The sequence below is a fragment of the Uloborus diversus genome, chromosome 1 (genome assembly GCF_026930045.1).
Source record: "Uloborus diversus isolate 005 chromosome 1, Udiv.v.3.1, whole genome shotgun sequence".
Taxonomy (NCBI): domain Eukaryota; kingdom Metazoa; phylum Arthropoda; class Arachnida; order Araneae; family Uloboridae; genus Uloborus; species Uloborus diversus.
Window position 1 is genome coordinate 225,360,877 of NC_072731.1, and position 25,940 is coordinate 225,386,816.

At 34.2% G+C, this 25,940-nt stretch overlaps 1 protein-coding gene across 1 annotated transcript in view; it reads left to right on the plus strand.

Moving 5' to 3' along the window:
- Window positions 1–25,940, plus strand: part of LOC129218984 (uncharacterized) — a gene marked incomplete in the record, with an annotated part of 259,059 nt that overhangs the window by 42,356 nt on the left and 190,763 nt on the right. The window contains 1 exon segment of the mRNA XM_054853306.1: window positions 14,098–14,434. Within this exon segment, the coding sequence (XP_054709281.1) occupies window positions 14,098–14,434 (337 nt within the window).

Here is a 25,940-nt window from a genome sequence, read left to right on the forward strand (position 1 = left end):
TATGAAATTTTAATGACTCTAATCTGTCCTGAAAGCGGTTTTCATGGGAAAAATATCCTGCTGAGTCATTGTTAAAATATTTGAGACCCTACCTTACAATTTTGCATATGGGCGCCCATGCATTGCAGACTGTTAATAAGTTGGCAATTGAAGAAATATAGGAGCTGCAGTATCTGGTCAATGGCCGCTGGAAAAGGTGAAACACAATTAGATTCACTTGCGTATGACATGACCAGTTCAATGAGACATCTGTCTTTTCCGAATAAAATTGAAATGTTTTACCTCTTTGGATAATTTATCGTCGCAAGGTGGCGTATTCAAGCTCTAGAGCTCCGAATTGATAAATAATAAATGTAAAGCACAACAGACGATAAATGTACAAATAGTAGTAACATACAGCATATTGGGATGGCTATGAAAACATTAATGTGTTTATTTGCACAAAAAAGCATTAGAAGATATCAAATGATTTAATACCATTGGAAGTAGATGAAACTTGCCTGAGAGTTTACAGAAGCTGTTCCAAATGATGCAAAAACAGTCGAAAATGTAAAATCGTAATCATTTAATCTTTTATTATTTTTATTTTCTTGTATTTATTTTATTTTTTTTAATACTGATAGGCATGTCATTCGCAACTCCAGAGCTCGAATACGCTACCTTGCGGTGATTAACAATACTACCGAAAAAGGTAAAACATTCCATTTCACGTGTTTCCTTTGGGGTAAATTACAGGTTTAAGACCGTTTGCGGTGTAATGTAATTTCAGAAAAATAGAAAAGAAAGCTTCCCACAAACACGATGAAAAATTACTGTCATTCACTAAGCGTCAAAGCAAGTTATAAGTTACGGCATTTGTTTGTTTTACCTTTTACATCCGCTATTAGACAGTGACTGCAGCGCCCCCTATAGTTTATTAGAGTTGCGAATACCTAATTTGGTAAGTGCGATAAATATTCGTAACTCCAACGAACTGTAGGGGGCACTGAAGTCACTGTCTAATGGCGGAATTGAAAACTAAAACAAACGCACATGGTAACGAAGAAAATGCTAAAAGTGTTGTGATTTTTGTTCGTACGTATGATTTTTTCGCTTTATTATTTTTAAATTAATTTTCAAAGTCTTGTGGATATTCTGGCCCACGTAGAAAGAAATGAGAATTCAAGAAGCATTACTAAACGTCAAAGATTAATGCAAACTACGTAGTTCGTAGTTCTAAGCAGCTATTTCCATGATGTTGAATTCGATATTTATCAATTCTTGATAAAACTAAATAATAATTGTGGCCTGACAAGAACAACAATTAATGCTAGAAAATTCAATATGACATTACAAATTATTATCGAAAGAAGATGATACTTCTTTGCCTTGCTTGGCTAGCGCTTATTTTTTTTCCATTTGTAGCTGAGTTATTTCTCTCGAATTCCCGAATCGGTTCATTTAAAAATTTTCTGTTTCGATTTTTCTAATTTCTGAGTTACGATTTAATTGTGTCATGTTATGCAAATCATCAACAAAATTCTCACGGATATATGTTGGTAGTTTTCTTTTCAGTTGATTGACCATTATTTCTTTTCACTTATCGAATTCTGTAATCTTACTACCATTTTATTCCACTCATGATAAAAATTAAAAATGGTTTAACTAAAAACGCGAAATCTCGCCAAGGCTACTTTGCTCGCACAATACCAAAATTATAACCCTAAACAACTTTGGCGAAACCTTTCAGCTGAGAATAAAAGGAATAAAGTAAATTCTTTCTAGGTTAAACATTTTTCATTTTGTTCTACGATAATAAATCCAAGAAAATATTTTGCATACTGTCCATTCCAACTAAATGCTGCTGTAAAATATGATTAGTTAAATTAATTTAAGATTAAAAAAAACTCATATTCTTACAAATTCATACAATAAAAAATTTTACCTGGTATAACGTTATCCAATTTTGTTAATCCAGAGTTTTCTTGTTTATGCGTCCACCATTTAATACTTTTTTGAAAGAAATAAGGAAAACTAACATTAATTTGAGAAGCTCGAGAATACTCTTAGGGGACGAATTAATTTCTGTAGCTGAAAGCAAACTAAGACACATCGATTGCGTTAATAAATACTCAGAACAAACTGCCTGTGTTTACGTCAACAGACACACATGGAACTAAAACGTGGCAATGTTTTAGTTCCATCGACAGTTTTGTAAATCACCGCAAGGTAGCGTATTCGAGCGCTGGAGTTCCGAATACATACTACTGTCATGCAAATAAAAAACTGAATATAAAAAGCATCTATAGTAATATTTAATTTCAGTAAAATAGCAGATTATATAGGCTAAAATTTTCAACAGTATCAGTGGTTTCGTTTAATTAAATCATTTTAAAACATATTCTATTCGAGTCCTAGATTGTTGAAACTGCTATGACCGTATCATACATTTTTCAATTTGTATGAAAACAAAACAAGATAATATTTCAATAGGCTAAAAACTTCCAATTATCACCAGCTTAATTTAAACTGAACTCAAACTTCCAGGTATCCTATTTAAGATCATGCCATTTTTTTATTAGTTTGAAACCGGAGAAAAGAAAAAAAAAAATCACTTTAATTCTTTGCTTTTCCGACTTGTTTGCTACATTAGAAACTTAATAAAGTTCTCTCTCAGACAATGTTTTATAGAAAAGACAAAAAACAACATTTACGAAAGCAAAAGTCTTAAAATACGATGACAACTAATTCTTTTCTTTCTCAACGCGATGTCACGTTGCATTAGGCTTCAGTCACGTTTGTATTGTCGGAATTACCTCCAATACTGTGTTTTTTCTTCGAAAAAAAAATAATGCCTTGCAATCATCTGTTTTTATGTGATGATTATTTGCTATAACTTTTTAGCAGATTTCCAATGATGTTTATCAGTCGGCAAAACAAAGAAATATTCTCCTCTGCCGCATAAAATAAAAAGTAGTTTCATTCTTCAAGTGCTATTTTTGTTGCAAAAGAATGACTTTTATAAAGGAGTGTTTTTTCTTCAGTATGTCACCATTTCTTTGTCTTAAAATGCTGCATTTGTTCGTTAAAATAAGAGCGGTAAATCATGAACGAGCAAGCAAAGTTTAACCTCTTGCTAACATTTTGTTATTCCGAAGTTTTTTTGTTGGCGCTCTTTGACTTTCTTTAGGACTAATATGAAATACTCTTTCCCTCTTTTTTTTTAGTATAGTTAAGGAAGACAACTTAATAACTCACTTTCGAATGCTTTTAGAAGATTATTCAAAAAGTTATTTAAGAAAATTTTATTTCCGCAAATTGTTGTTTAGCATCTTGAAAGTGAATAATTCTATTACTTGTACAGTGTCATAAATCTTCCGGTCAATTTTGAACAGTTCAAAAGTTTGATATTATTCTATACGGCCTTTACGGAGAAAAATGATTACTCTATCCGTTTAATCTATAGCGTCCCTATCAAGGGAGGCCGTACACGAGCACGTAGCTTACGTACTAAGAGTGCTTCATATAGACTTTATTCAAAAAAAAAACTGTGTTGCCGTACTAGTGCATACATAGCTTTTGATTTGATTACAATAAAGGCATATCGGTCATTCCACTGCCACGTGCAGGACAATCAGATTCTATAATTTCACCCCATTTTGTTATAGAGCTTAATATTTTAATTGAACAGGAGTAAACACATTTTTCGCACATTCGGTACGGAGATACTTTCGACGTAGTATTATTTTTATCAGTGGCGTCATTACGGGAGGGGCGGGGGGGGGACGGTCCACCCCGAGTGTCATCCGTTTGGGGGGTGACACCCTAAGTGGAATTGCAAGTTTATGAAAAATATAAAGCTAAAATGCATTTTTAAGACTATAAATTCGAAATTTTTCCGGAGGAGAACCTCCGGACACCCCCCCCCCCCATCTCACATTATAGAGTGAATATTGTAATCAGGATTAGGTTCATATTGTCAAAACTTATACCTAGTTGTGACTTCCTCAAAAACAAAAAAAACAGAAACCTATTATTTTCCCCTGTGTTTCAGATACGTTTCTAATAATTAAGGGGCCATCAATTTCATACGCCCGTTTACTTTTTAGACCTCGCAACGACTTCGCACATATGCGTATAAATGCAAGTTACACAAAAAGCATTCATTGTTTTTGTTTGTGTCCTGCACATTGACCCACTTAAAATTTCGTAACAACACAGATGTAGTTGTTTCTGAAAATTCTATGAAGTTCATGTTTCCAAAGAACATTAAAACCTTCTTTTTTTGCGTTGTAGGGGGTGGGGCTGACGCCATAAATTATCACCCCGGTGTCACGCGTACTAGGTACGCCACTGTTTTTATCACATGATTTTTTCGTTCAAAGTCTAATTAATTTGCATGCGTCACGGGCGGGACATTTGATGCCAAACTCGTGTAATTTGCTCTATGAATTAGCTAATAATTTTGCTCTGCTTATACAGCAATGACGAAACAAATTGCAGGTATTTAAAGCTAAGGTTGTTAATGTAAGCAAAACATATCTCATGCGTGTCTAAATAATAATTTTAACAGTTGGAAAAAATCATGTTCTGAGCCATTTCACGAAAAAGTCGCCATTTTCAATTGCACGAGACAGCTCATACATTTCATTGAAATTAATATTTATGAAATGTATTTAGCATTTTTTTTTTTTGCTTAAGAAGTCGCACATACGTTTGTGATTTCTTAAGCAGCAAAAGTTAACTGATTATCCTTTTAATTTATTATTTACTAGTGATACCCGCACGGCTTCGCCCGCAATAGAAAAATCAAAAGGTCTTTTGGTTCGCCTGTATATTTACAAATAATGTATAGTGAATTTTCTCGCCAGTTGGCTTGTACCGACATTACGGTTCCACGTTATGATCATTTCGTATCTCGCCAATTGGCTTGTGCCCATGTTACGGTTCCACGTTACGATAATTTCGTAATTTATGATACTTTTTTTCTTAAAATTGGAATAAAAAAAGAACCACATCGAATTTTCGAAAAATCGCTTCGAGGTGCACACCCCCATGCTACATACTAACTTTGTGCCAAATTTCATGAAAATCGGCCGAACGGTTTAAGCGCTATGCGCGTCACAGACATCCTACGGACATCCTACAGACATCCTCCAGACATCCTCCAGACATCCTCCGGACAGAGAGACTTACTGCTTTATTATTAGTAAAGAAAATTAAATACGGCACAAAATGATCGTTTTCCGTGGAATGACTTTTTCGCTAAATAGTTTTTAAAAAAAGTATATTACTTAACATAAAAGTCTAAAAATGAATATGCAATGTTTTTATCTTTCAATCCGATATATCTTAAAATAAAATTTTCCGCCGAAATTTTAAGATAATTAAAGATTCTCAATCTCAGTAATTCCACATTAATATTTTTGCACCGTGAGTTTCAAAAATCGTTAAGAACAAAATATGCGAGCAAAAAAATTCAGCTTAATGTTTCGAAAAACAAAATTATTTACTATATAAAATCTTTACTTTTTCTTCAGAGATATGCCGCAAAATTCATAATATTACACTTTATTCCTAATGCTATTGCAACGTTTGAGTTAATTGTATCCCAGCGGTAAGATGTGAAGTTGAAGGTAATGTGGTGACATTTCTTTTAAAGTGAGATAAATATTTACGTTCAAAAATTATTTCGAAGCAAACTTTGTATTTTTAATTCCGTTTTAAACCAAACTTTTAATAAAATATTTTTACCCTTTACAATATTTACGGATTTTTTTTTTCCTTTAATTCAGTTTGCTTCTCTTAATTATCGCAGAATAGCTGCTCTTGACACTCTCACATCAAATATTTATCTGCTAAATTAAAGCCAATCTTAAATATTTGCTAGCAAGTATCCTTCAATGTTTGACTTTACGGTAATGGTTTACTGTTATAACGTAATCTTATTTCACTTTCAGATCATTCCAAACCACCAACTTTTCGTTTTCGAGGAAAGAAGCTGGTTCCTCTATTTTCTTCGAACTGATGCCTGACAGCTTGAAACCCGCGTATTCATTGAATTGCCGATCGATTAAAATTTAATTCCTATTTTGAAGCAGGAAAAGAAACCAACGTTTCTATCAACCGATTAAAACGTTGCTTTACATTCATTTCATCTATTTTAGTCCTTTGCTGCACGCTAGTTTCAAGTGATGAATCTAAAAAAGCAAAGCTTTTTCTCATTTATTGTTTCCATTAAAAATAACCATAACATGTCAATATTATGGTTATTTATTTTTTCATCTATTTTTAACTATGATCACTACTCAATGCAATGATCACTTTACTGTCCGTTCTCGAAAGCAAAGACTACCACTCAGTACAGATTCCATTTCAAAAAGGGGCGATAGGTTGAGGATGGGCACTTACCGCTAGCACTTGCTGTCTTTGAACACGTTATTTTGCACTTTTTACTACCGGGTATCCCTCCCTATTTTGATAAAATCACAGCAGACCTGACGCATGCGCAACTAAGTCTCGGATTAGGAAAACGAACAGTACCGGTAAAGTGATCATAAATAACATAGCGAAAGGAAAGTTTCATAAGACTATCGAATCAGTATTTTTCTTCCTAAATTCAGTGTACTATGTTCTATATTAAGGTAGTGAAAAATAACAAGAAAAAAAGTTTTTAAAGAACTTCCTTTATTTATTATCCACCTGAGTTTAAAAAAAAAAAAACTTTTTTACCGCTTTACCCTACCAAACCAAATTTTTTTCACTAAGTAATATAAGACAAACTCTGCATCTTACAAATAATCATTATATTCATAGATCTTCAGATTACAGTAATGTCATCAGAGGCGGATACACGAGGAGGGTCATGACAATACTCCAGCCATCCACATTGTGTTACTTTATGAATACGGTGTTAACAATTGCGGGGATATTTTAAATTCATCAATTATTTTACGAAGTAAATATCTAAGTTTCTTATTCCTGGACCGATTTCGTTCTTTTTACTGACACCCAAGCAATTTTCGAAGTTTTTCATACCCAAGCCCTATTTTTCAGCGTGACTCGTGACCTCCCCTGAAATGGTAGTCTGTATCTGCCCTTAAATATTATTGCAATTGGTATTCATATATATTATGCTTCTGTTACCGAACACACTCGTTTCCTCCACACTGAAAAAAAATACGCATTTAATAAAATTACAAAGTAAAATATTAAATATTTAATTGTTATGTGACATAATATGTTAATACAATTATTTTACTAATTCTCGTCCTTTCCTTCGACTTCTTTTCTCTTCTCACCATGAGCATAATATCCATTTTTTAAAACTCGTGGTGCTTATCTTTTCTAAACATATTCGCAACTCCAATAAACTATAGGGGGCGCTGCAGCCACTGTCTAATGGCGGATGAAAAAGTTAAAACAAACAAATGCTGTAACTTATAACTTGCTTTGAAGATTAGTGAACGACAGTAATTTATCATAGTGTTTGTGGGAAGCTTTCTTTTCTATTGTTCTGAAATTACATTACACTATAAACTATCTGAAGCCTGTAATTTACCCCAAAGAAAACACGTGGAATGTTTTACCTTTTTTGGTAGTACAGTTGACTTCCGCTACAACGCGATCCGACTTACGCGAAATGGCTGTAACGCGATTTTTTCCCCGGTAAAGAATCTTATTCCTAACGCGAATTCTTCACCCGCAACACGAAAATTTTCCGAAGGGAATCGCGATTTTTTCGTGAATGGACCTTCATCCCTTTGGCATCACTGAGAGCGGAAGTTCCCACACCGTACTAGTCTGAACATCACTTATACAAATAACTCTACTCCTCATTTTCTATTTATTTTTTTCATTCTATATGGGAAAATTGATGAAATATAATGACACTTAAGAGCGCTGTTTCATTTCAAGTTTGTGAAGAAAGAAGGAAAAAGAGAAAGTTTCTCTGACAATTAAAGAAAAGCTAAAGATTATGTGCTTAAACAACTATAAAATGCGTCGAAGGAAGCACGACAATTAAGTATGAGTGAATTTTCCATATCTACAATTAAAAAGCAAGAAAAGAAAATCCGTAAAAGTTCACCGAGTATTTTCTAAGCAAAATGCAAAAATTAAGAAAATGGAAGCTTCTCTTGCATTGTGAATTTAAGAAATCAGGAAGAGGGGTGTTGCCATAGATAGAAAGGTTATAAAAGAACTAGTGAAGCAACTGTATTGTGTAATTAAAATTATATAAGAATAACGGTTTGATCACGCAGCATAAATCATCACCATCTGCGATTTTTTATGTTACAAATATCATTACTGGATCTGCTGTACAGTATATGTTCTTTGGTTCAACTATAGTGCATTTGTTTTTCTTACTACATAATGTACCTACCGTAGTGGTTTATTTTACTCTTTCTTTCCCATTGATCATTGATTTTGTGCATCGTAGCAGTTTTTTATGTTAGATGATTTTTTTTTTAAATACAATAAATAAAAATTCATTTTTTTAATTTAGGAAACAGTAATGTATAGTTAAGAAATGGTTTTTAACAGTTTGAGGTGGTGTGTACAAGTATCTTTAATCGTATGGGTATGTTTATAAAAGTTTTTACACATACCCTTTTCACAACGTGAAATTTCAACTTACGCAAAGGGTCTTGGAACGCATCCCTCTCGTAAGTCGGGACTCGACTGTATTGTAAATCCCAGCAAGGTAGCGTATTCGAGCTCTGAAGATGCGAATTATGCTGCAATTCGAAACTTGAAAGCAAAGCGAGATTAAATTGTAAGCTGAGCAAAAAAAATTTAATTGAAAAGGAAAAAGAAAGGCCGAACAAGTTCCTCATTTCCACTAAGCTGCGACGAAATAATAATAGGCTCTGCAGCTTTCTTAAATATTAAATTCCGAATTGCACCCTTAATGGTCTTAAAAATAGGATTAATCTGTTACTTACTAATAGAGGAAAATTAATAATTTGAATTTAATTATCGATTGAAATTGAGGATCCGGACCGAGTATCATTCTATGTGTCCGAATATAAAATAGTTACAAAGCATTCATTTCTTACCTATTTTTAAACTATTGAAATGATGGTTTACATTCCATTTTCAAGCTTAAAAATAGGAATATTTTCCGTGATGATTAAAAAAAAAATGCTACAACAATATTTCTAGATCAAGGAATTTCAATCTTGAAATGTTTCCGGATGTAAAATGGAAAGAATTTAAGGAGATAGCTTTTCAATCAACCATCTTATCGGGAAAATATTGACTGCACACATGTTTGGGATATCTAAACGTAAACAGATTAGACAAATCATCTTAAAAGTGATGTTTACTGATATTTAAAATGCTCAGAATTATAACTACCTTTTTTAATACGAAATTTCATACAGAAGAATCTCGTTTATTCGGCCTCTGTATTTCCGGATCTCCGGTTTATCCGAAAAAAATTTGTAGAATTTAAAAATGTTTTATATTCATACAAGTAATAGTTTTGAATGGGGTCGATTCCAAAATTTCAAAGTTTTTTTTTTTTCCCTGAAAGAGCATGCTTAAAAACATAGGATCTGACTATTTTTTAAATAATTTGTTTAAGTTTAATATTTTTAAAAAATTACGGTGCGCTTTCATTGTTTACGCTTCTGCCGATGACATCACAAGTAATGAAATGCCATTCACTGTTGCCATTCGCAGAGCAAAATATTTAATTCGCTTCTTTACTCATGTGTGTTGTCAACGATATGGTTGATAGCAAGCGTAGAGCGCAATATTTAATTCGCTTCTTGATTATTCTAACATGGAAACGCGGTAGAAAGATTTGCCTAAGTGCATCATTTGTGATGTCATAAAGACCACGCCCGGTTTGAAAGATTGAACACTTAAAAATTAAATAAAAATTAACTGTTGCGAAAATAAAAGTATTTTCTGGGTTCATGTTTTTTTTTTTTTTTTTTTTTTTGCTTATTCTATCAATTTCAGTGACTTTCGACTAAAGGAAACAACCCTATTATGAGAGCTTAACTATAAGTGCGTCAAGCATTTGATTTTATTTTGATTAAATGTGCAACTTCTGGAGAGATCACGTAATAAATTAAAGCAATTTAACAATATCGTGTCAATGATGATCAAGTGTTTGATTGAATAACATAAATGATAAATTGTGGATTGCTAGGGCACCCGTATGAAGGGCAATTAGGAGCTCAAGCCTCCCCCCCCCCTTCCCTTAGAATTTAGAACTTCCTTGCTTTTAGTACTTTTTTCTTTGCAAAAATGTAAAAACATTACTTTTTCAGCAGTTAATGAATAAGTTATTAAAAATGTCAAACTTTAAAAACTCTAATCTGCACTGAAATCAGTTTCCGTGGGGAAAATATCTGAGTCCCCCTTACAATTTTGCTTATGGACGCTCTTGGTAGATTGTGCTAAGCAACCCTATTTAATGTGTTACATAGCATTGTTTTTAACTGTAAAAAAAAGTGCATCAACTAAGTTAAGAATTTGTGTTACTTATTTTCCATATTACCCGGAGTATCCAAATTTCGGTTTATACGGATGGCTTATGGTCTGTTTGTCCGGACAAAAGAAGTTCAACTGTCATTATCTCTCTCTTTTTTTTTTTTTTTTTTTCAAATACTAACTATAACTACGGCGTTTTGTATCTGAAATACTCGTATTTTGCGGAATTAAACGCAGATATCTAAACAAAGCAAAAAGAAAGCAAATCGTTATTGACCGTATTAGCAGATTATATGTATGCGATGGAGACTTGCTTTACTATAGTTGGGGCAAACCTAACCTGGCAGCGGCGTAATGTTATTATTGAGATCTGCGCAGCCTTCGTAATGCTGCTAGGTTAAGTTTGCCCCAACTATAGTATCATGCACTTAAGGTTACCCTACGTACCTCCTTTCATTAAATAACAATTAGTTTTAACTTTTATTAGTCGTGATTGTCCACTCCAGTTATTAGTTTAAGAGCCATTTTGATGTATTGGAAGATTAAACTGTTTTAAGTTGTAAGTGCTAAATATTTTTGACTGAATTTTGCTGCTATGATCTTTCAATGTTACACCAAAAAAAGAAAATGAAATTCTTTTACTTTAATATGCTAATATATATCTTTCTTCTATTCTTCTTTTTGAACATTCTAAATGGTTTTTAAAGTGCCTCTTTATCTTATTTTTTCGACTGAAAGTTTATTATGATTGTTGCTCTTGAACTTTCAGTGCGTTCGACTTTTTTTACTTATGAGTTTTGTTATTGTTTGGAAGTTTAAAAAAAGTACATTAAAAGAAGAATTCGTTTTAAAATACTAGAAAAATCAACTGGTCCTGGATAATACAATGTGTTGTATGATTTTATGTCCTTAATTTGTTGTAATTTGCTAAATTACGCGTTTATTCCAGTAATTTTTACTCATAATTGCTTCACGTTTTGAAGCATTACTTCATTACTTGTTATAGAAAGTCACGAAATGTCATCAAATTGACATCATTTTTGGTGACTTTATTTTATCCCCAAATTTAGGGAGAAATCTTTAATCATTGCTCTGCACACATTGTAATTAGAATAACGATGTGTGCAGATCAGTAATACATTTTTAAACAGGTCGATGTCTCAGTTTTTCAGCGCCGAAAAAGGTGCTCCTGGTTACTCTGAATACAGTTGGGTTCACCTTATATTAACTCCAGATTAATTTCGACAAACTTTCACTCATGCTTTTGAAATACAGTACAATAATTAAAAAAAAGCAAGTTTTTGACATGAAATATTCTGGGTTTTTAATTAGAGTATATAAATTTGAAAACAAACGCACTTAATGAGTCAAATTCTACATAAAAGTGTGTGCATCACTAAAACGCATACGAAATCATCTCACAGTAGCATAGTTTTTTTGCACAGGATTGTTGCTATAAAATGTTTTCGATGCACACATCAGGGGAACATCATTCACATATCAGAGGAATTTGCGTTTTCTTGAAAGAGTTATGCAGTATTGATTACGAAAAATTTCTCTGGAAGCTTTTGCTGTGGAGAAAAGGAAAAAGTATAGCACGCGAAAACCTCATTACTACTATCTTCCGGACTATTAGCAGTTTTGACTCTAATGCAGCACTTTTAAAACATATAACTGGCATTTCGTGTCCGAATTTAAATTTTTTTATCATTAAAACGATTTCTAATGATGGTTTTAAAGTTTTGTTCTTTTATAAATGATCTAAAACCCTTTGTAAATACTACTACTCTTTAAAAAAAAAACCTAATAGATAAATTTAAAAATAAAAAATTGTTATACCTTATTTTTGAACGAACGTTAATGATCGATAACATCAAATCTATCAGTTGCTAATCTTAGTCTTTTACTGCAACGATAGCTCATAACATTGAAAGCGCTGAACTCTTAATGTATACTCCCGAAGGGCTTAGTTTTCGTTTCAGAACACGTACCACAAACACAAACTCAACAAATGAAGTGCTGCTAATTGCAAATTAACCGTGAACTGACACGAATTTCAGGAATGTTGTTTTTTTTTTTTTTAATCCTAAAAATATTCACAAAATTTTGAAAAAGAAATTGAAAGCTTATTATTAAGCATATTTACGTATGTCCATATGAAAAGTGATGCGAATAATGCGGCCTTAGACTGAAAGCGGATCAACTATACTCTATTCACGGAATAGGTAGACTGAAAGTAAGCAAACAAATTGCCAGAAGGTTTGCCATTATGCCATTTTTGAGAGGTTTTTTTTTTTCTTTTTTGAAATAACGAAAACAAAAACTGACCAATATCATTCTAATTCGCTGTTTGCTTGACACCAATTTGTTCATGTTCAAACCAAGCGCGGGACTGACGTATCCAAAAAGCGCATTTCTTTGTTTACATCTAGTCTATTTTTCCCGGGAACGCAGTATATACTCGTATTACGAAACAGATATGGGTAAAAGGCAGATTACCTTCAGTCTCGAATGAAAATGAGATCTCGTCTTTAATTATCACTTTCTGAGAATTTTCCCGAGCGACTTGTGATTTCCCATATACAACAGGCTTACTGTTCTCCTGAAGCTGGTTTACTATTACCTTTTATAAAAGCATAAAAGTTTTCAAGATACTTTCAAATCTCTTGTTAATATTACCCTGCACTACTAAAATCATGTAATGGCGTAAAAATGTGATTAATATTTATGTTTAGAAAAACAGTAATTAGCTGCGCTGCAAAGATGCTACAGTGCTGGTAAAAAAAATTGCATCACCCTCGCGATTTCACAACAATGGGATTATGTGAGAAGTTTTGGTCGATCGACTAACGATGAATGTATGTGAAATTCTGTAAAACTTATGAAATAAACATTTCACATCAAGAATCCGATAATTGTTTACGTAGATCGGGGCTGTTTCCGGGCCAAGGCAAACTTTTGACCCCATGCTCATTTTTTCATTTATGAACCTGCGTGCGAGTTTAGAGGAAAAAAAATACTCAACCCCATGTCAATTAAGGTCTAATGGCAGGATAAAGGTTTTTGAGTTGTTACTTACCAGTTTTGCCCTATGGCACGGAGTAGAATCATCCTGGAAAATGACGCTTGGAACTGAAGCAAAGTGATCCCGGATAGTAGGAAGCAATTTCTCCTCCAAAATGCCAATATACACCTGAACGTTTACTGTTCCTTGCACAAAGTGAAGCCCACCAACTCCTTGATCAGAATCATCTGGGATACGGGATGCTTGACTGTGTGTTGAATGCGGTCGGGATGATATTCCTCTCTTTTGCGGCGCGGGTGATGCAATTTTTTTTACCACCACTGTAGTTATGATTTTATTTAATAGATATAAGTTTAAAAGCTTAAGTTTTACTGGACAATGCCTATTTCTGAACATTGTTTCACACTTATTGATATAAGGAAGAATTAAACATTGCTTGTGTAGCAAGTTTTCATCCTGCAATTCGAAAACTGTTTTGCGTGTTTTTAGCGACAGATGGACAACAAGACAATTTTAGCAAATTTCTCTGAGCTCAGAATTTTTTTACATATGTTAATGCCATTAACGGAGGAGTTTTCTTTTTGGAAAGTAATGATAGATTTCGAATATGTTCAAAAATCCGTTTATTTTTCTCGTTTCAGATGACTTTTAGTAGTGCACCAAATTCGAGGACCGAAACGCCACCTAGTGACGCTTCTCCGCAAACACCTCCTGCTGCGCCAAACTCGTCACCATCTCGGCGCAACAGCGAGCGCCGAAAACGGGGCTTTGTACGAAAAAATACTCAATCGGCACCTGATTCTTTCGATAACGATGACGATTGTTCGTATGGAGCAAGTGAAGGAAATCCCGAAGAACAGAGGCCGCAAGCAGCCGCAGTTCAAATTGGATACTTCAATTTCGATAGCATGCAGAGGTTGTTGGATCTATCCATCACAGCTAAACCAGAAAAGCCAAACTTCCTACTCACACCTGGAGGTAAGCCCATTTCGTCTATGTAATTCAAACGAGCTAAAATGTGTGCATCACGATGACTTCCTTTTACTCCAATTTAATGTCATTTTCTCATTATTGGCAGTTTTAATGTGATTCAATAGTTTACTCTCTAAATATCACCAACAGTGGCCAAATTGAAACCAGATATTTTTAAAAAAATCGTTAAATTTGTCGCCAAGTTGGCGACAAAACTTGGCGACTAAAAGACTGGCGATATATCGCCAAGTGTCCGCCAAATTATGACTCCACTTGAGTTTATATCAAAATTAACAATGATTTCCCCCAAAAAAGGGGCAAAAGATCCCCTTTGGAGTATCCGAATGCAACCAAAAAGGGAGGTGCACAACTAGACCCCACTAGGAGTCTGAAGTACCAAATTTCAACTTTCTAGGACATTCCGTTCTTGAGTTATGCGACATACATACACACATACACACATACATACGTACATACAGACGTCACGGGAAAACTCGTCGTAATTAACTCGGGGATCGTCAAAATGGATATTTCGGGTGTCTGTACGTTCCTAGGCATATATTCACGTGTGGTTGGGTTGAAAAATAAACTCAACATTCATTCGGGGGTGAGCAAATTTGGAAATTAAGGCCGATTTTTGAGTGAAAATTTGTTTGCGAATACAATACTTCCTTTTTTGTAAAATGGAAGAAAAAATGCTCCGAATGTCACTCGGGCTACGTTCGGAAACAATCCACCGGTTAAAACACGTGGTTAATCAGATTGCGGTTATCGCGTCACCTGTATTCTTTTGGTGAGGCCGGTAGAGCAGCTGCATTTCGGAACACTCGTGAGTACAGCGCAGCAAGTTCTAGTTCAACGTCAGTCCAATCAAAGAGAGCGTAAAACTTGAAATACGACCGAATTGGCCAAAACATACCATGTGATCTTGCTAACCAAGTAGAGACCATGGAGAGAGATAGGTGAGAACGGTTGCAACCGGGTTCACTGCCAAAGAGTGAGTGCAAGTAGTTCCGAACGCTGGGACATCTAACAAGGAGACGTTACGGGCTCGGAAATTCAGATCGGGATGAAATTCAGCAGCTTAGTAGTAACCCTGAGTATCCATTACTAACGTTTCAGTTCTATCTAAACTAAGAATAGCAAACATTGTGAAAAAATCTCATACATTCAAATTTTCTGTAACTTCTGAATATTACCCAGCAATATCCGGTATAATATTCCCAGTTCCATCTCTATATCAACATTTTAAAAAACAAATAAAATTTAGATTCAGAAAGTTATCAAGCGAAAATTTTAATTTAAATTACAAGCCAAAAATTGATTTCCTACTTTTTTCCACATTCGTGTTCATGACGTTGCTAGTGGAAAATATGACAGTAAAAACTCTCATTCAGAGATAGTGATTTTTTTTTTCTGATTTATTCGTTGCATGTAAGGCAGAACATTATTATCTACCTAAAATATAGTAAGGTGTATTAAAAGTGAAAATGCATTTCACGCAAAGCGAAACATCTGAAATTCTAAGCACTTTTTATGACCCATTGAATATACTCGGGATAAAACTTCACTGAGATGCCCATTAAAAAGTAAATTTGCCTTCGTAGAACTTATTTCTCTTTGTTCTGAATGGCTTTAAAAAAAATTAAAGTTCTTAAGAAGCTCTTTTTTTTAACATTGTGCAAAGAGATCTTTATATGGTTCTAAGATTTTAACCGCCTATCTCTTTACCAAAACTATATTGAAAACTTTTTTCGACCTTAAATCTACTGCTGAGAAACACTAAAAAAGCATATAATATTAAAAAAAAAGCCACTTCCAACTTAGGTCAACAAAGAAAAATTTCATTTCAGAATTGTTTTCCCTCATATTAAACCAAAATTATATAATTAACTTTAGTTAATGAACTAATATTTGAAAAAAAAACTGTATTAACATCGAGTATCATCCACTACAAATTTAAAAAATGTGTTTGAGCTTGAGTGGATGAAAAAAAGAGTATTTTATCAGTGATTGAAAATTTGAACAAGATATATAAATATATAATAAGGAGAGTATATAGGAGAGAATTTTTAAAAAATAATCTTTTCAGTATTATTTTTAGTAAAAACTACAAAATACAATGAAAATTTTAAAAAACGCACACACAATGAGTCAAGTTTTACAGTGATTCGAAATTTAATTCATGCACATCCTGAAAAAGAAACTGCACAAAAACCACTAAAATTTTATGTTTTTAAGCTATTCCAAATGCACGAAATTGTAACTTTTATGGTCATATTTTATTCTATTTTTACTCTACGGTACATTTTTGAGGTTCTTTCCTTTTTTGTTTAACACCTCGTTAATGATTTTTAAAAATGATCGGTTTTTCAACGAGTTTCGACCATGAGACCAGATAGACCATGATAGATGCTGAAATCTAGTAGCCATGTGTGAGTCTGTCAAAAATCAATCTTGCCGATTTCCCTGAGAGGGATTAAACGAGTTCATTTGTTAAAATAGGTGTGGGTCAAGTCATGTTTCTTTGCCAGTAATGGTATTTGGTGTTACTTCAAAATATAAAAAGGTCCCCCTCTTTCAATTCAATCATAAATGAGCTCGTTTAAGGTCAAGCCTCTCGTTAGGAATAGTATGCATATTCAACAGGCGTACACGCAAACAGACAAAGAAACACCCACACACACAATATCTGCGGCAATTCTTAATAACTAGAAAGTCGCTCGTCAAGGTATGACGTGTGAAAATTGCTTCAACATTTGAATGAAGTCATTGCCTGTTTAGCGATATTTTGATAATTGAAATGTTAACCCTAACTACAGTGGATAAACACTAAACTCCAGTAGGTAGCGTTCATTGTTGACCACTTTTTCTTTTCTTCATTCCCTTGAAATGACACAATCTTACCAGTAAAACAGTTTAGTAACCGGATCGAGTTCAGCCTTGTCACAATAAAGCCTTTCCCTGCATGTTAAATATTATCAAAACATAGTATCACATTATCATGCCATGGCGCGAGTTTCATTGTTGAAATTCGCGGGTTACTCGATCATTGGCTATTATATATATATATGAGTATTTGAATTTAAAATGGTGCGCAGAGGTCAAATTAGCAGAAATTCGAATTTAAACTAGTATGTTGTGGCCATCATGAAACTTTCTTCTATATTTTTCTTTTTTTTCTGATCCCTCCCCATGCTTGACGTGGAAGCAATATTCCCAACAAAAACAAAATTACACATGCAAAAACTTGACGACCATCCCAATGTCTGAATTATTGCAAAAGCAAAGCAAAGAGCGAAAATTGAAAGTTATTTTAAAAGCCTTGCTTGAATTAATTACAAATATTTTATTTGTTAACAAACATAAGATGGCAACAGTTAAAAATTTTAAATCATTGAGATAATATTTCCGATCATTTCGATACAATTAAAATCACGAAAAATGCGCAGACGACAATCTATTACGATTTATCTTTCTTATTGTTGCATTAATAAAGCTATTTTTATTCAAAAAAAAAAATCAACACCTTGGAGCGATTGGCGTCAAAATTGAACCAAAGCCTGTTTACATATGGATTCACATACATTCCAAATTTCAACCAGAACGTAGCATTACTTCTTGAGATAGGGCACTCACAATGGAAAAAAAGAACGGGCCGATTGCGCTACCCCCTTTTTAGCTGTTGACACCAAAATAAAATCAGCTCTTATACCCACTAAGGACTACTTGCCGATAAATTTTTCTTTCATTCCGTTCATTATTTCTTGAGATACAGCAGTCACAATTGACGACAAAAAACGTTCTATAGCTCAACCCCCGTTTGAGTTATTGACACCAAAATTGAATCAGCACCTGCTCTTGTTAATGACAACATATGGACCAAATTTTGTTTGATTCCGCCAGTCACTTCCTGAGGAATAGCAAGCACGCGTAACTCAAAAAACGTCCCATTGCTCCAACCCCCTTGGAGGAATTCGCGCCAAAAACCAATGGGCACAAGTTCACATAGCGGCACATATGTGTACCAAATTTCGTTCAATTTCATGCGGTAGTTTTTGCTGTACATCGGTAACAAAAAACTGGTCACACACAGACGTGACACACATACACACACATACACACAGACAGACAGACATTTTCCAAAAATAATCGAAATGGACTCAGTACACCTCAAAACGTTCGAATCCGTCAAAATTCGAAATTCGAAAATTTGCACGAATCCAATACTTTCTTCTATATATTAGATATAGAAGAAAGTAAAAAATGCGATGTTAGAAATATCACAGTCAAGTCTCAAATTTTTGCAACTATTCTTTAATGACAAACATTTAATGCATAAAAAATATAAAAAGAAAACACATTAATTTAATTAAGATTAGTTCCAAATATATGTTTATTTTTTTGCGTTACATACATATACATGTAAATCAAACTTACTTTCTGAATAGCCTGATACATGTAACGAATTATCGAAGAATAAATATAGTATAGTAAACACGTAAATACTCAAAAATCGATTAAGACTTTATGTCTCAAAACTAATATTGACATAAAAGTTATTAGGTTAAATTAATATTAAGTTCATAAAAATAAAATATAGAGTCATCAACCGAATTAAATCCATGTCCAGTCTTATTTGCAAGACAGACCTGCTATTGGACGATTTTCGAAAAAAATGTCCCGTGCATAAGTTTTTAATTTTTTTCAGCCAAATTCTAACCAATTTCATTTTCATTTCCATTTTTCTAACCAAAGTCTTCAAAAAATAATCCTGTTGGGGAATAATACATGCTTTAATATGCTATCAAAGAATAACAGTTAATCCCATATTTAGTTAATAGTTAGTTGAATAAAATAAAAAACTTAACGTTATGCACGGGACATTTATTCGAGAATCACCCTATTGATGGTAAGTGAAATGAATGAATAGTACTGCTAAATTTTATAAACTTAAATTCAAAAATTAATCTTGACTCCGAAAATTTCAAAAATGTCAGAATAGCTCTTCTGAGCAAACGAAAAGCTATTTCTTGAATGGGTTATGCTTCTAAAATGTCCTTCAATTTCTGTAACCGTTGCCAAAAGTTTCCGATGAATTGAAACCTTTGATTTAAATAATTATCGTCAGGAGGATATACACAACCCTTCGCTTAAGGCATTTCCTTTATGAATTCATTTAGACGCGAACACGATGTCATTTTGAAGGACAGCCTTCCACCAAAAGCGTAGTTTGTATCTTTGAATTACATCTAAATAATTCGAGTAGTTCCAATGAATACCTTATTTATTTGAAAATGTTCACTCGAAAAGACCAAAAGGTAAACATGAAATATAACACAGCTTTCACATACTTTTCTCGTCAAAAGAGACGAGAAATATCTTAACCATTAAGAATTCATTTTTAAAGCCATTCCAAACAGTAAAAGCACGCAAAAGTAGAAATGGAACATAAAATTCTACTTATACGCTCTTTTGATAGTTCCTGTTGTATCCTTCCTTATTCATCTTAGTTGGAAGGTGGTGCGTGGGTTTACTTAAGTAACGAACATCGAAACCGCTTACGAACAACACATACTTTACTGGCACAAGCACACAAAATTACATACATCTTAACAAACGATGAAAGCACTTTCTATTCTCAGTTACAGTTAGATCTCGATCCAGTTTACATTCTCATACAGTCACAGTTAAAGTTAATAGCATTAAGACACTACATCCCTCCCCCCAAAGTCCTTATAACTACAGATCAAGTCTCTTTGGAGGCGTTCTGATTCGAGTTGACCGTCGAAGCACTGGAGTTAGTTCAGCAGCTGGCAAGGGCTTGGGATCTGGAGCAGCTGTAGGCATTATTGTCTTTCTGGATGGACTTTTTGGATCGGGGTACACCACAGGTGAGTTTGGACAAACATTGGAGCTAGCGGGTTCATCAGAATCTCGGGAAGCCTCGCAAACGGACTCCCTATTTGGCTCGGATTGAACCGTGGACGATTCCTGTACCCTGTATCTAGGGACTGTACTCTGTGACGTCTCGGACTCGGATACTGCAGTGTTGCGTATCTGGTCGATGTGTCTCTTCCATAACTGTCCGTTAACATCTATGGTGTAATGCAGGTGACCATCTCTACTGACGACTGTACCGAATTTCCACCTTCTATCTCCTTGGCGATAATTCCGTACAGCGACTCGATCACCGGTATTGAAAAATCGATCTCTGAAACAAATATCTTTTTTTCGTCTTAGATCTATCTGGTGTCGAACATCGGGTATGAGCAGATCAATTAATGTCCTTATCTCTCTCTTCATAAACATGAATGATGGGCTTTGTTGGGTAGTCATGTTTGGAGCTTTGCGATATTGCATTAAAAACGTGTTTACTTTTTGACGAAGGGAACCTGGGAAGTCAGACATCGCCCTTAGCGATTGTTTAACGGTATATACATACCTCTCTGCCTGACCATTACTAGATGGCTTATAAGGAGCACAAGTTTTATGTACAATACCATTGCATTTCAGGAATTTTTCAAACTCTTCTGATTTAAGCTGCGGTCCATTATCACTGACAAGGGTAATGGGTAACCCATATCTCGAAAAACACTCTCTTAGGCATTCGTTGGTGTTTGCAGAAGTAATTTTCTTCATAGGAAATACTTCAAGCCATTTGGAGTACGCGTCCACTACGATAAATAACATATGTTCGAAGATTGGCCCCGCAAAATCTACATGAATTCTCTCCCAGGGTGCACTTGGATATTCCTAGTAGTGTGTTTTAACTTTTGGGGAATCAGCTTTATGCTTTGCACATTCTGTGCAGCTTCTTACCATCTCTTCAATATCCTTATCAATATTCTTCCAATAGATGTATGAGCGGGCTATACCCTTCATTTTCACCATACCCAGATGGCCTGTGTGGAGATCTTCAAGTACTCTTCTTTGATAGCATTTTGGAATGCACACCCTGGATCCACGTAAGATGCATTCATCTTCTACAGCAAACTGGGCAGTGTCATCTCCCTTCCCTCTTACATGTTTCCCTGATTTTAAGGCATGATAGATGGGCTTTAGCTCTTCATCAAGCTTGGATTCTCTAGCAAGATCCTTTGAAGTAATTGGCAAAGTCTCAATTTGGCACAGTTGAAACATAGATATTTCATCTCTCAGATCTAAATCTTCTGATTTTAAAGGAAGTCGTGATAAGAAGTCTGCATTACCATGCTCAGCAGTGTTCCGATATATAATGTCAAATTGGTACGCTTGTAAAAATAATGCATAATGCAATAATCTTGCTGCTGACAATACAGGAAGACCTTTTTTGCAACTAAATATGGCAACAAGAGGTTTATGATCAGTGATCAGAGTAAATCTTCTACCTTTTAAGTATAAATAAAAAAAATTTTATTCCCCAAATAATTCCCAAGGCTTCCTTATCTATTTGAGAATATCGCTACTCCGTTGGGGTCAATGTTCGAGATGCAAATGCAATAGGATGTTCAGATCCGTCGGGAAATTGGTGCGCAAGGACGGCGCCTAAGCCAACAGGTGAAGCATCTGTTGACAAGATAACTGGTAAGCTAGGATCGTAATGAGCAAGGACTCTGTCCGAACATATTTCTTTCTTGATTTTATCGAATGCTTCAGAACATTCCGCATCCCAATTCCATTGAACCCCCTTACGGGTCAATTGATGCAACGGATATGCCAATGTTGCAATATCTTTCGAGAATCGACCATAAAAATTTACAAGTCCCATAAACGACTGAATCTCTTGAACATTTTGGGGAGTTTTTGCCTTCATAATAGCTAAAATTTTGTCATCTGTTTTTGACAAGCCCTGAGCATTGATTTTGAACCCGAGGAATTGTATTTCACTTTGAAAAAATTTGCTTTTTTTATTATTTAACTTTAGGCCATGAAGCCGACATCTTTCAAAGAATTTTTCTAACTTTTGGCAATGGGTTTCTATATTGGGCGTAGCAATGCGAGCATCATCAAAAAATACTTCTACCCCATCTAAATCCTAAAATACAGATTCAATGTAGCGCTGCCATACCGCTGGTGCGGCATTCACCCCATACATTAAACGTTTACAAATGTAGAGGCCTTTGTGAGTGCTTATTGTGAGGAGTTTTTGACTATCTTCGTGCATTTCCATCTGCAGATAAGCTTGAGTAAAGTCAATTTTAGAAAAAACTCTACCCCCACTGAGTGATGAAAAAATTTCCTCTACTCGCGGCAAGGGGTATTGCTGGACTTTAAGATTTTTATTCAGCGTGACTGAATAATCAGCACATAATCGTATGCTGCCATCTGCCTTAACAATTGGTACTATTGGGGTCGCCCAGTCACTTGTTTCTGTTTTTTCTATAATGCCTTCCCTCTCAAGTCTATCGATTTCTTCTTCAACTTTATTTTTAAGAGCGAAAGGTACAACGCGTTGTCTGCAAAAAATAGGTTTTGCATCCGGCTGCAGCTCTAATTTGCATTTATAATTCTTTATTTTCCCAACACTCGAATTATCAAAAATATCTGCATACTTGTTAAAAAGTAATTTTAAACGATCATTTTCAGCTCCAGTTGTTTTGACATGTTTGATGCCTGCCCAGTCAATATTAATTTTGTGTAACCATTCTCGACCAAAGATCGTGTCTAAATCTTGTTCTACTAGGTAAAGATTTAATTCCTGTTGCTGATTATGATATTTAACATCTACTGTTACGTATCCCAGAGGTACAAGAGAATTTCCATTGTACGTCTTAAAAACTAAATTAGTAGGAGAAAGTTCCTTTCCAGAAATTTTCCGGAATTTTTTTATGCTCATGACTGATACAGTTCCCCCTGTGTCCAGTTCCATCTGCACTGGTGTATCCTCAATGGAAACCGAAATCATTATTGGAGGTTGTTTTGGTTCCTCCTTTAAGTTTGACTTTAGTGTCACTTCGTACATGGGTACGCTATTTATATTGTTTTCCCCCACTTGCTTCTGTTTTACAAAATTCTTTTTGGTTTTGGGTGTTCTCTGGGCAGCAAAACAAGCTACTTTAATATGCCCTATTTTCCCACAGAAAAGACATTTTGCAGTCTTAAATTTGCATAAATTCGGAGAATGATCCTTCGAAAGGCATCTATAGTACGGTTTTTCAATTTTCACTGCCGAGTTTTGAACTTTCGTTTTGTTTACGGGCTGTTTCGTATAACTTTTAATTGAATGTATTACGTTCAATTTCGTACCAATAATAGCATTTGAGCTTTGAGAAGCTTTTTCCATAGCCGAAGCAATAGCTAATGTTTTAGATAATTCCAAATCATCTTCTTCGAACAGTCTATCTAAGGTTGTTCTATTCCGTAACCCACTTACGAAAACGTCTCGGAGCATTGTATTTAACATGTTTTTATCATAATTACAAGGTACCGCTAGCGATCTTAATTCCGCTATGTAAGCACTTATGCTTTCCCCTTCCTGTTGTTTTCTGTTTAAGAACATATGTCTGCTTGGAATTATGAGCGGTTTAGGATTTAGATGTTCCTTAAGAATATCAATAAGAGTATCGAAATCTTTTTCAGCAGGATTTTCTGGAGCAAGCAAATTTTTTAGCAAATTATAAAACTTAGCCGATAGGCTAGAAATCAAGGTTTTACCTCTTTTAATTTCCGCAACATTCTGAATATCTAAAAATGCTTTAAAGCGCTCAATAAATGAATCAAATGATTCTGACGTTTCGTCATATTTATCAAACTGAACACCAGTTACTTTCGATTTTGAATCTGGTTGTTCTTTCGTTTGTAAAGCTTCCATAAGCATTTCATTTTGCTCAATTAATTGCTGAACTAGTTGCTCCATGACAGATTTTTTTCAATTAGAAATATATCAGAATTAATAATTCCTACCTTGAGCTGTCTTCAGTTTAATAAACCTAATCCTTACTTGATTTCGCACTCTTTATACTCTCAAACATCGTCGCCAGTTGTTGTATCCTTCCTTATTCATCTTAGTTGGAAGGTGGTGCGTGGGTTTACTTAAGTAACGAACATCGAAACCGCTTACGAACAACACATACTTTACTGGCACAAGCACACAAAATTACATACATCTTAACAAACGGTGAAAGCACTTTCTATTCTCAGTTACAGTTAGATCTCGATCCAGTTTACATTCTCATACAGTCACAGTTAAAGTTAATAGCATTAAGACACTACAGTTCCCTTGAAAAAGAACACTCGCTTTTGAAATAATGTGATTTTAACTCTGAAAAGAAATTATTTCTAACTTGTAACATGGGATGGCTCAATTTCGATAAGAAATGTAGGAAACGGCAACGCTTTAGTGAAGCATGTATATCTGCGAATAGTGGAAACTGAATGTGAGAGCCTATTATTTCGATTGTTGAAAAACTTAGGGTACACTTATTTATTTATTGACTGTTACTTTATCCTTTGACTGCTAAATATTTTATAATTCGTTAATAAGTAACCAGAGTTATTTTACTGACATTTTCTTTAGATCCTTCAACAATATATTTTTTCACGTCCAGGTATGTCAATTTACATTTTGTTGAAAATCATTTCATTTTCATGTTCTTTAATCGAAAAATACATTCAGCTAGTATGATAAACAATATAATCTCGTTAAATGAAAGAACTAAACTTTTGAGAGAAAAAGTTCATCATTCTGAAAGATAAACGAACTTTTTTGCTGTAGGTAAAATGCATGAAAAAAAATTCTGCAAAATATATTGTTAAAAAGCTAATACCGTCAATGTAGAGATTATTTTCTGAACAGAAAAGCGGGATAAATCAAGAAAAACATCAAACGACTGGTTATAAAGTTTTTAGAGGTAAATTGGTGTAAGGTGGCCAAATTAAAAATTTCGAAAAAAACTAGATCAAATGGAAAGAGAAACTCTCATTAGTATGGGGTCAAGATATGGTAATAATAGCCCTAGTAGGTGCATAGATATAATTTAGAAAAACTTTTTAATGGAAGTCTATGTTGGGTTTGAATTTTGAACACAGTTTACTCAAAACTTTAAAAAATCCACTTACATCCCTTCACTTCTCAATTACTCATTTATTTTTTACTTACGTTTTCAAATTCCAAAAGTAAATTAAAAGAACAGTGGAAGAAAACTAACGTTTCCTAATCAGTTAAATTATTAATCCACTCTACAGTCTTGAATAAATAATATACAATGCTTAAAAATATTTGTTTCTTTGCCTCAATTACAGTTTGAAATCGCAAATAAAACAGAGAAGTGCATAACACAAAATAGAACCCAAAAACAAAATTAAATAGACAGAAACGTTTCTCCATATCGCATAATATTTAAAATTCGTTAGACGGTAAAAAATTTCTACAATTGAATTTTTTTAGTGTTTTAAAATTTTAAAAATAAAATAAATGAACAGTGGAAGAAAAATGACGTTTCCTAATCAGCTAAAAATTAATCTTGCCGTAGACTACAGAGTGAGTTCTAGCCCATGCCTAAAGTCTTTGCCGAAACAAGCTTTAATGGAC